Source organism: Panulirus ornatus, chromosome 62 (genome assembly GCF_036320965.1).
Source record: "Panulirus ornatus isolate Po-2019 chromosome 62, ASM3632096v1, whole genome shotgun sequence".
Lineage (NCBI taxonomy): Eukaryota > Metazoa > Arthropoda > Malacostraca > Decapoda > Palinuridae > Panulirus > Panulirus ornatus.
The window spans coordinates 7330355-7346252 of NC_092285.1; the positions used below are offsets into that span (position 1 = coordinate 7330355).

The following is a 15898-nucleotide window of genomic DNA, read 5'->3' on the forward strand; positions in this document are numbered from 1 at the left end:
AAATAAAAAGAGCGTGGTTGAGAGAGCAGAAGAGGGTGTTTTGAAATGGTTTGGGCACATGGAGAGAATGAGTGAGGAAAGATTGACCAAGAGGATATATGTGTCGGAGGTGGAGGGAACGAGGAGAAGAGGGAGACCAAATTGGAGGTGGAAAGATGGAGTGAAAAGGATTTTGTGTGATCGGGGCCTGAACATGCAGGAGGGTGAAAGGAGGGCAAGAAATAGAGCGAATTGGAGTAATGTGGTATACAGGGGTTGACGTGCTGTCAGTGGATTGAACCAAGGCATGTGAAGCGTCCGGGGTAAACCATGGAAAGCTGTGTAGGTATGTATATTTGCGTGTGTGGACGTGTGTATGTACATGTGTATGGGGGGGATTGGGCCATTTCTTTCGTCTGTTTCCTTGCGCTACCTCGCAAACGCGGGAGACAGCGACAAAGTATAAAAAAAAAAAAAATATATATATATATATATATATATATATATATATATATATATATATATATATATTTTCATACTATTCGCCATTTCCCGCGACAGCGAGGTAGCGTTAAGAACAGAGGACTGGGCCTTTGAGGGAATACCCTCACCTGGCCCCCTTCTCTGTTCCTTCTTTTGGAAAATTAAAAAAAAAAAAAAAAAATATATATATATATATATATATATATATATATATATATATATATATATATATATATATATATATATATATATATATATTTTTTTTTCTTTTTGTCGCTGTCTCCCGCGTTTGCGAGGTAGCGCAAGGAAACAGACGAAAGAAATGGCCCAACCCACCCCCATACACATGTATATACATACGTCCACACACGCAAATATACATACCTACACAGCTTTCCATGGTTTACCCCAGACGCTTCACATGCCCTGATTCAGTCCACTGACAGCACGTCAACCCCGGTATACCACATCGATCCAATTCACTCTATTCCTTGCCCGCCTTTCACCCTCCTGCATGTTCAGGCCCCGATCACACAAAATCTTTTTCACTCCATCTTTCCACCTCCAATTTGGTCTCCCACTTCTCCTCGTTCCCTCCGACACATATATCCTCTTGGTCAATCTTTCCTCACTCATTCTCTCCATGTGCCCAAACCATTTCAAAACATCCTCTTCTGCTCTCTCAATCACGCTCTTTTTATTTCCACACATCTCTCTTACCCTTACGTTACTTACTCGATCAAACCACCTCACACCACACATTGTCCTCAAACATCTCATTTCCAGCACATCCATCCTCCTGCGTACAACTCTATCAATAGCCCACGCCTCGCAACCATACAACATTGTTGGAACCACCATTCCTTCAAACATACCCATTTTTGCTTTCCGAGATAATGTTCTCGACTTCCACACATTCTTCAAGGCTCCCAGGATTTTCGCCCCCCCCCCCACCCTATGATCCACTTCCGCTTCCATGGTTCCATCCGCTGCCAGATCCACTCCCAGATATCTAAAACACTTTACTTCCTCCAGTTTTTCTCCATTCAAACTTACCTCCCAATTGACTTGACCCTCAACCCTACTGTACCTAATAACCTTGCTCTTATTCACATTTACTCTTAACTTTCTTCTTTCACACACTTTACCAAACTCAGTCACCAGCTTCTGCAGTTTCTCACATGAATCAGCCACCAGTGCTGTATCATCAGCGAACAACAACTGACTCACTTCCCAAGCTCTCTCATCCCCAACAGACTTCATACTTGCCCCTCTTTCCAAAACTCTTGCATTCACCTCCCTAACAGCTCCATCCATAAACAAATTAAACAACCATGGAGACATCACACACCCCTGCCGCAAACCTACATTCACTGAGAACCAATCACTCTCCTCTCTTCCTACACGTACACATGCCTTACATCCTCGATAAAAACTTTTCACTGCTTCTAACAACTTGCCTCCCACACCATATATTCTTAATACCTTCCACAGAGCATCTCTATCAACTCTATCATATGCCTTCTCCAGATCCATAAATGCTACATACAAATCCATTTGCTTTCCTAAGTATTTCTCACATACATTCTTCAAAGCAAACACCTGATCCACACATCCTCTACCACTTCTGAAACCACACTGCTCTTCCCCAATCTGATGCTCTGTACATGCATTCACCCTCTCAATCAATACCCTCCCATATAATTTACCAGGAATACTCAACAAACTTATACCTCTATGATTTGAGCACTCACTTTTATCCCCTTTGCCTTTGTACAATGGCACTATGCACGCATTCCGCCAATCCTCAGGCACCTCACCATGAGTCATACATACATTAAATAACCTTACCAACCAGTCAATAATACAGTCACCCCCTTTTTTAATAAATTCCACTGCAATACCATCCAAACCTGCTGCCTTGCCGGCTTTCATCTTCCGCAAAGCTTTTACTACCTCTTCTCTGTTTACCAAATCATTTTCCCTAACCCTCTCACTTTGCACACCACCTCGACCAAAACACCCTATATCTGCCACTCTATCATCAAACACATTCAACAAACCTTGAAAATACTCACTCCATCTCCTTCTCACATCACCACTACTTGTTATCACCTCCCCATTTGCGCCCTTCACTGAAGTTCCCATTTGCTCCCTTGTCTTACGCACTTTATTTACCTCCTTCCAGAACATCTTTTTATTCTCCCTAAAATTTAATGATACTCACTCACCCCAACTCTCATTTGCCCTCTTTTTCACCTCTTGCACCTTTCTCTTGACCTCCTGTCTCTTTCTTTTATGCACCTCCCACTCAATTGCATTCTTTCCCTGCAAGAATCGTCCAAATGCCTCTCTCTTCTCTTTCACTAATAATCTTACTTCTTCATCCCACCACTCACTACCCTTTCTAATCAACCCACCTCCCACTCTTCTCATGCCACAAGCATCTTTTGCGCAATCCATCACTGATTCCCTAAATACATCCCATTCCTCCCCCACTCCGCTTACTTCCATTGTTCTCACCTTTTTCCATTCTGTACTCAGTCTCTCCTGGTACTTCCTCACACAAGTCTCCTTCCCAAGCTCACTTACTCTCACCACCCTCTTCACCCCAACATTCACTCTTCTTTTCTGAAAACCCATACAAATCTTCACCTTAGCCTCCACAAGATAATGATCAGACATCCCTCCAGTTGCACCTCTCAGCACATTAACATCCAAAAGTCTCTCTTTCGTGCGCCTGTCAATTAACTCGTAATCCAATAACGCTCTCTGGCCATCTCTCCTACTTACATACGTAAACTTATGTATATCTTGCTTTTTAAACCAGGTATTCCCAACCACCAGTCCTTTTTCAGCACATAAATCTACAAGCTCTTCACCATTTCCATTTACAACACTGAACACCCCATGTATACCAATTATTCCCTCAACTGCCACATTACTCACCTTTGCATTCAAATCACCCATCACTATAATCCGGTCTCATGCATCAAAACCACTAACACAATCATTCAGCTGCTCCCAAAACACTTGCCTCTCATGATCTTTCTTCACATGCCCAGGTGCATATGCACCAATAACCACCCATCTCTCTCCATCAACTTTCAGTTTTACCCATATTAATCGAGAATTTACTTTCTTACATTCTATCACATACTCCCACAACTCCTGTTTCAGGAGTACTGCTCCTCCTTCCCTTGCTCTTGTCCTCTCACTAACCCCTGACTTTACTCCCAAGACATTCCCAAACCACTCTTCCCCTTTACCCTTGAGTTTCGTTTCACTCAGAGCCAAAACATCCAGGTTCCTTTCCTCAAACATACTACCTATCTCTCCTTTTTTCACATCTTGGTTACATCCACACACATTTAGACACCCCAGTCTGTATGTATATTATTTTTTTATTTTTTTTATTATACTTTGTCGCTGTCTCCCGCGTTTGTGAGGTAGCGCAAGGAAACAGACGAAAGAAATGGCCCAACCCCCCCCATACACATATGTATATACATACGTCCACACACGCAAATATACACACCTACACAGCTTTCCATGGTTTACCCCAGACGCTTCACATGCCTTGATTCAATCCACTGACAGCACGTCAACCCCGGTATACCACATCGCTCCAATTTACTCTATTCCTTGCCCTCCTTTCACCCTCCTGCATGTTCAGGCCCCGATCACACAAAATCTTTTTCACTCCATCTTTCCACCTCCAATTTGGTCTCCCTCTTCTCCTCGTTCCCTCCACCTCCGATACATATATCCTCTTGGTTAATCTTTCCTCACTCATTCTCTCCATGTGCCCAAACCACTTCAAAACACCCTCTTCTGCTCTCTCAACCACGCTCTTTTTATCTCCACACATCTCTCTTACCCTTACGTTACTCACTCGATCAAACCACCTCACACCACACATTGTCCTCAAACATCTCATTTCCAGCACATCCATCCTCCTGCGCACAACTCTATCCATAGGCCACGCCTCGCAACCATACAACATTGTTGGAACCACTATTCCTTCAAACATACCCATTTTTGCTTTCCGAGATAATGTTCTCGACTTCCACACATTTTTCAAGGCCCCCAGAATTTTCGCCCCCTCCCCCACCCTATGATCCACTTCCGCTTCCATGTTTCCATCCGCTGCCAGATCCACTGCCAGATATCTAAAACACTTCACTTCCTCCAGTTTTTCTCCATTCAAACTCACCTCCCAATTGACTTGATCCTCAACCCTACTGTACCTAATAACCTTGCTCTTTTTCACATTTACTCTTAACTTTCTTCTTCCACACACTTTACCAAACTCAGTCACCAGCTTCTGCAGTTTCTCACATATATATATATATATATATATATATATATATTTTTTTTTTTTTTTTTTTTTTTTTTATACTTTGTCGCTGTCTCCCGCGTTTGCGAGGTAGCGCAAGGAAACAGACGAAAGAAATGGCCCCCCCCCCATACACATGTACATACACACGTCCACACACGCAGATATACATACCTACACAGCTTTCCATGGTTTACCCCAGACGCTTCACATGCCTTGATTCAATCCACTGACAGCACGTCAACCCCTGTATACCACATGACTCCAATTCACTCTATTCCTTGCCCTCCTTTCACCCTCCTGCATGTTCAGGCCCCGATCACACAAAATCTTTTTCACTCCATCTTTCCACCTCCAATTTGGTCTCCCTCTTCTCCTCGTTCCCTCCACCTCCGACACATATATCCTCTTGGTCAATCTCTCCTCACTCATTCTCTCCATGTGCCCAAACCATTTCAAAACACCCTCTTCTGCTCTCTCAACCACGCTCTTTTTATTTCCACACATCTCTCTTACCCTTACGTTACTTACTCGATCAAACCACCTCACACCACACATTGTCCTCAAACATCTCATTTCCAGCACATCCATCCTCCTGCGCACATCTCTATCCATAGCCCACGCCTCGCAACCATACAACATTGTTGGAACCACTATTCCCTCAAACATACCCATTTTCGCTTTCCGAGATAATGTTCTCGACTTCCACACATTTTTCAAGGCTCCCAAAATTTTCGCCCCCTCCCCCACCCTATGATCCACTTCCGCTTCCATGGTTCCATCCGCTGACAGATCCACTCCCAGATATCTAAAACACTTCACTTCCTCCAGTTTTTCTCCATTCAAACTCACCTCCCAATTGACTTGACCCTCACCCCTACTGTACCTAATAACCTTGCTCTTATTCACATTTACTCTCAACTTTCTTCTTCCACACACTTTACCAAACTCAGTCACCAGCTTCTGCAGTTTCTCACATGAATCAGCCACCAGCGCTGTATCATCAGCGAACAACAACTGACTCACTTCCCAAGCTCTCTCATCCCCAACAGACTTCATACTTGCCCCTCTTTCCAGGACTCTTGCATTTACCTCCCTTACAACCCCATCCATAAACAAATTAAACAACCATGGAGACATCACACACCCCTGCCGCAAACCTACATTCACTGAGAACCAATCACTTTCCTCTCTTCCTACACGTACACATGCCTTACATCCTCGATAAAAACTTTTCACTGCTTCTAACAACTTTCCTCCCACACCATATATTCTTAATACCTTCCACAGAGCATCTCTATCAACTCTATCATATGCCTTCTCCAGATCCATAAATGCTACATACAAATCCATTTGCTTTTCTAAGTATTTCTCACATACATTCTTCAAAGCAAACACCTGATCCACACATCCTCTACCACTTCTGAAACCGCACTGCTCTTCCCCAATCTGATGCTCTGTACATGCCTTCACCCTCTCAATCAATACCCTCCCATATAATTTACCAGGAATACTCAACAAACTTATACCTCTGTAATTTGAGCACTCACTCTTATCCCCTTTGCCTTTGTACAATGGCACTATGCACGCATTCCGCCAATCCTCAGGCACCTCACCATGAGTCATACATACATTAAATAACCTTACCAACCAGTCAACAATACAGTCACCCCCTTTTTTAATAAATTCCACTGCAATACCATCCACACCTGCTGCCTTGCCGGCTTTCATCTTCCGCAAAGCTTTTACTACCTCTTCTCTGTTTACCAAATCATTTTCCCTAACCCTCTCACTTTGCACACCACCTCGACCAAAACACCCTATATCTGCCACTCTGTCATCAGACACATTCAACAAACCTTCAAAATACTCATTCCATCTCCTTCTCACATCACCGCTACTTGTTATCACCTCCCCATTTGCGCCCTTCACTGAAGTTCCCATTTGCTCCCTTGTCTTACGCACCCTATTTACCTCCTTCCAGAACATCTTTTTATTCTCCCTAAAATTTACTGATAGTCTCTCACCCCAACTCTCATTTGCCCTTTTTTTCACCTCTTGCACCTTTCTCTTGACCTCCTGTCTCTTTCTTTTATACTTCTCCCACTCAATTGCATTTTTTCCCTGCAAAAATCGTCCAAATATATATATATATATATATATATATATATATATATATATATATATATATATATATATATATATATATATATATGTGAAGCGTCTGGGGTAAACCATGGAAAGCTGTGTAGGTATGTATATTTGCGTGTGTGGACGTATGTATATACATGTGTATGGGGGGGTTGGGCCATTTCTTTCGTCTGTTTCCTTGTGCGCTACCTCGCAAACGCGGGAGACAGCGACAAAGTATAATAAAAAAAAAAATATATATATATATATATATATATATATATATATATATATATATATATATTATCCCTGGGGATAGGGGAGAAAGAATACTTCCCACGTATTTCCTGCGTGTCGTAGAAGGCGACTAAAAGGGGAGGGAGTGGGTGGCTGGAAATCCTCCCCTCTCGTTTTTTTTTTTAATTTTCCAAAAGAAGGAACAGAGAAGGGGGCCAGGTGAGGATTTTCCCTCTAAGGCCCAGTCCTCTGTTCTTAACGCTACCTCGCAAATGCGGGAAATGGCGAATAGTATGAAAAAAAAAAAATATATATATATATGCATACATAAATGCCCATACATGCACATGTACATACATATACATATATAAACATGTATGTATTCATACTTACTTGCCTTCATCTTATTCCTGGCGCTAACCTACCTAACAGGAAACAGCATTGCTACCCCCTACTTCAGCAGGGAAGTGCCAGGGAAACAGAAAAAAGATATAAATAATATTATTATTATTATTATTATTATTATTAGTAGTAGTAGTAGTAGTAGTAGTAGTAGTAGTAGTAGTAGTAGTAGTATTATCACATAACCCTAGCTTCAAGGCTGCTGTACTTTAGGTAGTAGGGAAATAATGGACTCCTTGAGATGATGATACAGCTCTCTGAAGGTAATTTTTTTGCTTGTGGTGCAAGTGCATGCAGGCACAGTCCAATGATAGCTTGTAAGCTGTACATATCGTTCAGCATCCTTTGAGGCTTTGGAAACTTTCATATATACAGCATTTACATTTCATATGAATAAGATCACATTGAATTGATGAAAAATCATTTCATGGCAGCGTGTCTCACTAGGATCAAAAATAGAGTCTGAAGCCTGGATGAAGGTTCGTGCAGAGTTTCAAGAGATCAGCAGTTACCTTTTTGGACTTTTCCTTAAATCACAAACGTCCACACTTCACACGGAGTTGAAGATGTCTCTCACTGGAGAACTTTCATCAGGAGGAGTGGCAGCTACAATCTCAGCCTTTCCGGTAATGGGTCGTAGATACAGACTTCAGAATTTTTCTTAATCTTGTTCTTTTTAGTGGTTTGATTAAACTGGAAGGTTTAGTGTGACTGAGCCTTTATTACAGATCACAAGTATATTTGTGTGAATATTTGGTTATGTAAATTTACTTTTTCAGTTCTAATTGTAGGCAGATTTATAGATGAAATCATCTTGTGTTTTGAAATATTTAACATCAAAATCTTAATGGTTTAAGACATGGGAGATGGTGGACATTGAAGAGGAAGGTGAAACAGGCAATGTCGTCAAATCATCTATCCATGTCCCAGCACATCCAACCCCAATCCTCACACAGGCCCTTGCTCACCTTTGTTCTTCCATCAACTCTGTAGCATCACACACCATTACCAGGTAAATGATGAATTTGAAATATCACTATTTACATCTGTGAAAAACACTGTCATTAGCTTTTGCACAATTTCATGTCATACATTAGAAAGATTTTCTTCTAATTGATGTATGATTTCAGAAAAGCCCAGAGTGAATTAGTTGCAAATGCTTGTGAAGCTGTAACTTCTGCATATGAAATTTCGTTGTCAGACACCCAGCAGATAAATCAGACATTGGCACTTCAGTTCATCTTTGACTTACGTTTTGTGCAGACATTGCTTTTACCACGTGATAGTAAGGTAAGAATTTTCAAGTACATAATCTTTCTTTATCTACTAATGACAATCACTAGATTGAAGCAAAAAGAAGAATATTGTTATAATTAACTTTTAAGAGAAAATCAGAGAAACTGATTAATTGAAATTATCTTTGTGTAGACAGGAGAGGAGCCTCAATAGTATACTACATTGTAGTGAATTATGAAATAGAAAATTACCGGAATGATGAATAACGGAAAGGATTGCCGATTTAATCTATATTTTATCACCTCTCCTGCCTTGAAGAAGTAGTATCACAAACAAACAGTGGCCTTATTGTCACTAATTTATTCTTTAGGTGTCATGTATATTGCACTTAAACCAGTCCCTATCATCCAAAGCCGAGCCTCACAAATTATGTCATGGGTTATCTTAACAGCTTCTTGTGCCCTATTTCAGCCAGTGGACAGCACATTGTTTCCCCTATTTCTGGCAGTTATCCAGTTCATTCTATCCAGTGCATACCACTCACCCTCATGAATGTCTAGGCCCCAATACTCCAAAGCCTCGTTCACTCCATGATTGAAATCCTCCAAAAATGGGATGAGCAAGTTAATATGGCTCTGGCTAGGGAGACCTGTGAGGTTCCAGTCCTTAAGACTAGTGAGGCTCCAGCCTGGGGGACTCATGAGGCTTCAGTGTGGGACATCTTTGAGGCTCCACTTCAGTATTCAAGCTGAAATTTTTCATGGTCACTTTTACTGTCTTTTTGTTATGTCTCTTGAAGAACTGTTCACTTTTGATATAATCCACCTGATTTAGAAACTCAAAGGCTGCAATTAGGTCACCCTCTGTCTATTTTATCCTCAAGGATGGGTAGATTCGTAACCCTTAGTGAGTGTTTATATGTGTAATTACATACCTATGATTGTTTTTCTGTATTGGGGGATCTATACTCGTGGAGCCCCATTTCTTGAACTTTCCCTATTATCATACAACTTTTTAAACTTCTGTAATGCTGTCCCCATTCACAGTCTCCAAGCTTAGGTTATTCCATTCATCTACTATTTTTATGCTGTAAAAGTACCTCTGTACATCCTTTCTAACAAGTTTCTTGCTTAATTTCATGTGATGGCCTTTGATTCTATGTGTGTAATAACTTATTTGTATGGGTTTGGGAGAGAATTCTGCACTCTTTGGATCCAATATTTTACTGGCATTCTTGATTAGTTGTTTAGTCTGTTTAAACCATTCACCCTCTGTACATTAAAACAATACTTCTTTATGCCCTTTCAGAGTAAGTTCCTGTTACGATGTCCATTATGTGCTGATACTATACAGAGAGTTGTGTATTCATGAGAATATGTTTTCCCAGTCTATTTCCCTGAAATTGAAATGCCCTATTATCAGGAGTTCACTATCTCTAATGGGTGGAATGTCTCACATTTACCTTCACCATTGTGGTTGTTCCCTCATTATTATCAGTGAACATCTGTTCTGGGTCTTTGTTGCTCCATGAAGGATTGCATACTAACATTACTATACACTGTCAACAACAGTTTTGCTCATTATGTAGTGTTTGAACTTGCTGCCTATCAATATTTTCTGGAATTTAATATACCTTATTATAGGGCCAGTCTACCCACTCCTCTGTTTTCTCTGTTCCTCCTTGTTGTTGTGTACCATTTTGGGCAGACTAGGCCAGACTTTAGCTCTTTTGTGGATTTTGTGTTCACTCCTCCAACACAGCCAGGGTTGCTTTCCCTTATTCAGCTTCTGGCTTAAAGCTCCTTTACCTTTATCACCAGTCTTTTTATATTTATAAACAAAATCTTCAACCCTCAGGCACATACAGGACTACCAATTCTGGCTTTTCCAAGCTAGAAGTGGGAGTATTGTATTCTCCCTCTGGCCTCATCAAAATCCTCTCATTTTTGGCCTCTAGTCTAGTTTCTTTAGTTTTCTGTTCTGGTTCATCACTCTTGAAAAATCTTTTGTGAATTCCTCCCTTTAACAAGTTGATTTAATTACTAAGCACCTCTTTGCTTTACATCTCCATATCAGAGTCAATCTTCCTATATCTACTGATTTTTTAGAATTTTGTTTCTAGACGTGCATCTGATGAGTCCATTGCTTTACATAGCTTTTTAACCTGCTCCAATTCTTTGGTTTCACTTTCCTCTTTGTTCAGAGGATAGTCTTCTTCCAACTCAGTGATCATTGTGGACTTAGGTTTAATAACCCCTTTGAATTGCTTCCATCATTTGAGTAGTTGTCTTCTTCATCTTTTTCTATATCTGAAACCTACTTTTGCATTGTCATACAACTATTCTGAATGACTTTTTGCCCTCTTAAGTCTTCAATCCAGTGCTCAACACACTTCCCTGCTTGTCCTTCTCTGATTGTGTAAACTGCTTTTTCTATGGCTTTATTCAGTATCTCTGATTTAGAATCTCCTGAATTCTGTTCCTCTTCAATTACCTCTGCTTTATGGCTTTTAATTTCAGCCCTAGAATCATTTTCTAGATACTGCCCTTTCTTCTCTTCATTGTATATTGTTCTGTCAATACCAGGCAGACTACCTTCCTAATTCATTCATCATCACAGTAATTTTCAGTTTGTCAACACACTTTAATGCTCTGTGGCACTTTTCATGGTTATTAGCAGTTAATTCTGATTTCTTCACCTTGTCCTTATGGTGGTATGATTTAAGCATAAACAGTTACAGTGTTTATGTATGTATATATATATATATATATATATATATATATATATGTATATATATATATATATATATATATATATATATATATATTTTTTAATTTTCCAAAAGAAGGAACAGAGGGGGCCAGGTGAGGATATTCCAAAAAAGGCCCAGTCCTCTGTTCTTAACGCTACCTCGCTAACGCGGGAAATGGCAAGTAGTTTAAAAGAAAAAAAAAAAAAAAGGTGAGAACAATGGAGGTAAGGGGAGTGGGGGAGGAATGGGATGTATTTAGGGAATCAGTGATGGATTGTGCAAAGGATGCTTGTGGCATGAGAAGAGTGGGAGGTGGGCTGTTTAGAAAGGGTAGTGAGTGGTGGGATGAAGAAGTAAGAGTATTAGTGAAAGAGAAGAGAGAGGCATTTGGACGATTTTTGCAGGGAAGAGATGCAATTGAGTGGGAGAAGTATAAAAGAAAGAGACAGGAGGTCAAGAGAAAGGTGCAAGAGGTGAAAAAAAGGGCAAATGAGAGTTGGGGTGAGAGACTATCAGTAAATTTTAGGGAGAATAAAAAGATGTTCTGGAAGGAGGTAAATAGGGTGCGTGAGACAAGGGAGCAAATGGGAACTTCAGTGAAGGGCGTAAATGGGGAGGTGATAACAAGTAGTGGTGATGTGAGAAGGAGATGGAATGAGTATTTTGAAGGTTTGTTGAATGTGTCTGATGACAGAGTGGCAGATATAGGGTGTTTTGGTCGAGGTGGTGTGCAAAGTGAGAGGGTTAGGGAAAATGATTTGGTAAACAGAGAAGAGGTAGTAAAAGCTTTGCGGAAGATGAAAGCCGGCAAGGCAGCAGGATTGGATGGTATTGCAGTGGAATTTATTAAAAAAGGGGGTGACTGTATTGTTGACTGGTTGGTAAGGTTATTTAATGTATGTATGACTCATGGTGAGGTGCCTGAGGATTGGCGGAATGCGTGCATAGTGCCATTGTACAAAGGCAAAGGGGATAAGAGTGAGTGCTCAAATTACAGAGGTATAAGTTTGTTGAGTATTCCTGGTAAATTATATGGGAGGGTATTGATTGAGAGGGTGAAGGCATGTACAGAGCATCAGATTGGGGAAGAGCAGTGCGGTTTCAGAAGTGGTAGAGGATGTGTGGATCAGGTGTTTGCTTTGAAGAATGTATGTGAGAAATACTTAGAAAAGCAAATGGATTTGTATGTAGCATTTATGGATCTGGAGAAGGCATATGATAGAGTTGATAGAGATGCTCTGTGGAAGGTATTAAGAATATATGGTGTGGGAGGCAAGTTGTTAGAAGCAGTGAAAAGTTTTTATCGAGGATGTAAGGCATGTGTACGTGTAGGAAGAGAGGAAAGTGATTGGTTCTCAGTGAATGTAGGTTTGCGGCAGGGGTGTGTGATGTCTCCATGGTTGTTTAATTTGTTTATGGATGGGGTTGTTAGGGAGGTAAATGCAAGAGTCCTGGAAAGAGGGGCAAGTATGAAGTCTGTTGGGGATGAGAGAGCTTGGGAAGTGAGTCAGTTGTTGTTCGCTGATGATACAGCGCTGGTGGCTGATTCATGTGAGAAACTGCAGAAGCTGGTGACTGAGTTTGGTAAAGTGTGTGGAAGAAGAAAGTTAAGAGTAAATGTGAATAAGAGCAAGGTTATTAGGTACAGTAGGGTTGAGGGTCAAGTCAATTGGGAGGTGAGTTTGAATGGAGAAAAACTGGAGGAAGTGAAGTGTTTTAGATATCTGGGAGTGGATCTGTCAGCGGATGGAACCATGGAAGCGGAAGTGGATCATAGGGTGGGGGAGGGGGCGAAAATTTTGGGAGCCTTGAAAAATGTGTGGAAGTCGAGAACATTATCTCGGAAAGCAAAAATGGGTATGTTTGAAGGAATAGTGGTTCCAACAATGCTGTATGGTTGCGAGGCGTGGGCTATGGATAGAGTTGTGCGCAGGAGGATGGATGTGCTGGAAATGAGATGTTTGAGGACAATGTGTGGTGTGAGGTGGTTTGATCGAGTAAGTAACGTAAGGGTAAGAGAGATGTGTGGAAATAAAAAGAGCATGGTTGAGAGAGCAGAAGAGGGTGTTTTGAAATGGTTTGGGCACATGGAGAGAATGAGTGAGGAAAGATTGACCAAGAGGATATACGTGTCGGAGGTGGAGGGAACGAGGAGAAGAGGGAGACCAAATTGGAGGTGGAAAGATGGAGTGAAAAAAATTTTTGGTGATTGGGGCCTGAAAAAGCAGGGGGGGAAAGGGGCAAGAATAGAGGAATTGGGGGTGGAAAGGGGGGTTTTGGTTTATTAACAGGGGGGTTGGGAAAAAAAAGTTGGGGGGTGGTAAAAGGGTGGGTTGGGGAACCAAGGCAAAAATTTTGGGTTTTTTAAAGCCCGGGGGGGTTTTTTTTGGGGGGTTTTAAAACTTTTTCAAAAATTTTTTTGGAAAAAGGGCTTGGTGTTTTGGTATTATATTTGCTGTGTGGGCGTTGATTACATGTGTATGGGGGGGGGGGCCATTCTTTCGTCTGTTTCCTTGCGCACCTCGCAAAGCGGAGACGGACAAAAAGAAAAAAAAAAAAAAAAAAAAAAAAAATATATTTTGTTTTATTAAAATTTAAAATTTTGGTTTTTTTTTTAAAAAAAAAATATTTTAAATAAAAAATATATTTTATAATAAATTTTTTTAAATATTATTTTATTAATATTAAAAAAATTTTAATACCCCCATTTTTTTTTTTTTTAAAAAAAAAAAAAAAAAAATTTTTTTTTTATTTTAAAAAAATATAATATTTTTTATAAATATAATATAAAAAAATATAAAATTTTTTTATTTTTTTAATTTTTATTTAAAGTTATAAAAAATCTCTTGGGGGTTTAAAAATTTTTTAAAGGGGTTTTAAACATGGTTTTTTTTCGAGGGTGTAAGGCATGTGTATGTAGGGAAAAGAGGAAAGTGATTGGGTTTTAGGAATGTAGGTTTGGGCAGGGGTGTGGATGTCCCATGGTTGTTTAAATTTTTTTAAGGGTGGGTTGTTAGGGAGGTAAATGCAAGGTTTTTGGGAAAAAGGGGGAAGATGAAGTCTTGGGGAGAGAGAGCTTTGGGGGGGAGTCAGTTGTTGTTCGCATATACACCTGGGGCTGATTATGTGAGAAACTGCAGAAGTGGTGACGAGTTTGGTAAAGTGTGTGGAAGAAGAAAGTTAAGAGTAAAAGTGAATAAACAAATTATTGGTAAGTAGGTTGAGGCAAGTCAATTGGGAGGGAAATTTGAATGGAGAAAAAAAGGAGGGAAATAAGTGTTTTAGATTCTGGGAGTGGATTGTCAGGGGTGGAAACCCTGGGAAACGAAGTGGATCATAGGGGGGGGGAGGGGGGAAAATTTTTGGGGGCCTTGAAAAAGTTGGAAGTCGAGAACATTATCCCGGAAAGCAAAAAAGGGTATGTTTTAAGGAATAGTGGTTCCCAAAATGTTGATGGTTGCGAGGGGGGCTATGGATAGAGTTTGCCAGGGGAAGGATGTGCTGGAAAGAATTTTAGACAATTGGGTTGAGGTGGTTGACGGTAATAACTAAGGTAAGAGGATGTGTGGGAAAAAAAAAGAGCTGGTTGAGAGAGCAAAGAGGGTGTTTTGAAATGGTTTGGGCACATGGAGAGAATGAGTGAGAAAGATTGCCCCCAAAGGGTATAGTGTCGGGGGGGAGGAACGGGGGAAAAAGGGGGGGGCCAAATTGGAGGGGGAAAGATGGGGTGAAAAAGATTTTGTGTGATCGGGGGCCCGAAAATGCAGGAGGGGGAAAGGAGGGGAAGAAAAAAGAGGAATTGGGTAAAGTGGTAACGGGGTTGAGTGCTGTCAGGATTTAACAGGGGATTTAAGGTGGGGTAAACCATAAAGCTGTGTAGGATGTTATTTGCGTGTGTGGACTTTTTTTACATTGTTGGGGGGGGGGGCCATTTCTTTCTCTTTTTTTCCTTTTCGCTACCTCGAAAACGCGGAGACCGACAAAGTATAAAAAAAAAAAAAAAAAAAAAAAAATATTTATTTTTAAAATTTTATTAAAATTTTTTATATATTTTTTTTAAATTTTTTTTTTTTTTTTATTTTTTTTTTTTTTTTTTTTTTTTTTCTTTGTCGCGTCTCCCGCGTTTGCGAGGTAGCGCAAGGAAACAGACGAAAGAAATGGCCCAACCCCCCCCATCACTGTAATACACACGTCCACACACGCAAATATACATACCTACACAGCTTTCCATGGTTTACCCCAGACGCTTCACATGCCTTGATTCAATCCACTGACAGCACGTCAACCCCGGTATACCACATCGCTCCAATTCACTCTATTCCTTGCCCTCCTTTCACCCT

The 15898-nt window shown here is 40.5% G+C and overlaps 1 protein-coding gene across 2 annotated transcripts in view; it reads left to right on the plus strand.

Annotated features, from left to right (window-relative positions):
* Nucleotides 1-15898, plus strand: part of Cog1 (conserved oligomeric Golgi complex subunit 1) — a 76133-nt gene that overhangs the window by 31363 nt on the left and 28872 nt on the right. For both annotated transcript variants that reach the window (XR_011717176.1, XM_071696994.1), the window contains exons 15-17: nt 8005-8196; nt 8428-8582; nt 8701-8860. Coding sequence is in view for 1 of the 2 variants with exons in the window: in XM_071696994.1 (XP_071553095.1) it covers nt 8005-8196; nt 8428-8582; nt 8701-8860 (507 nt within the window). In the remaining variant the exon portion in view is untranslated. The remainder of the gene's footprint in view (nt 1-8004; nt 8197-8427; nt 8583-8700; nt 8861-15898) is intronic.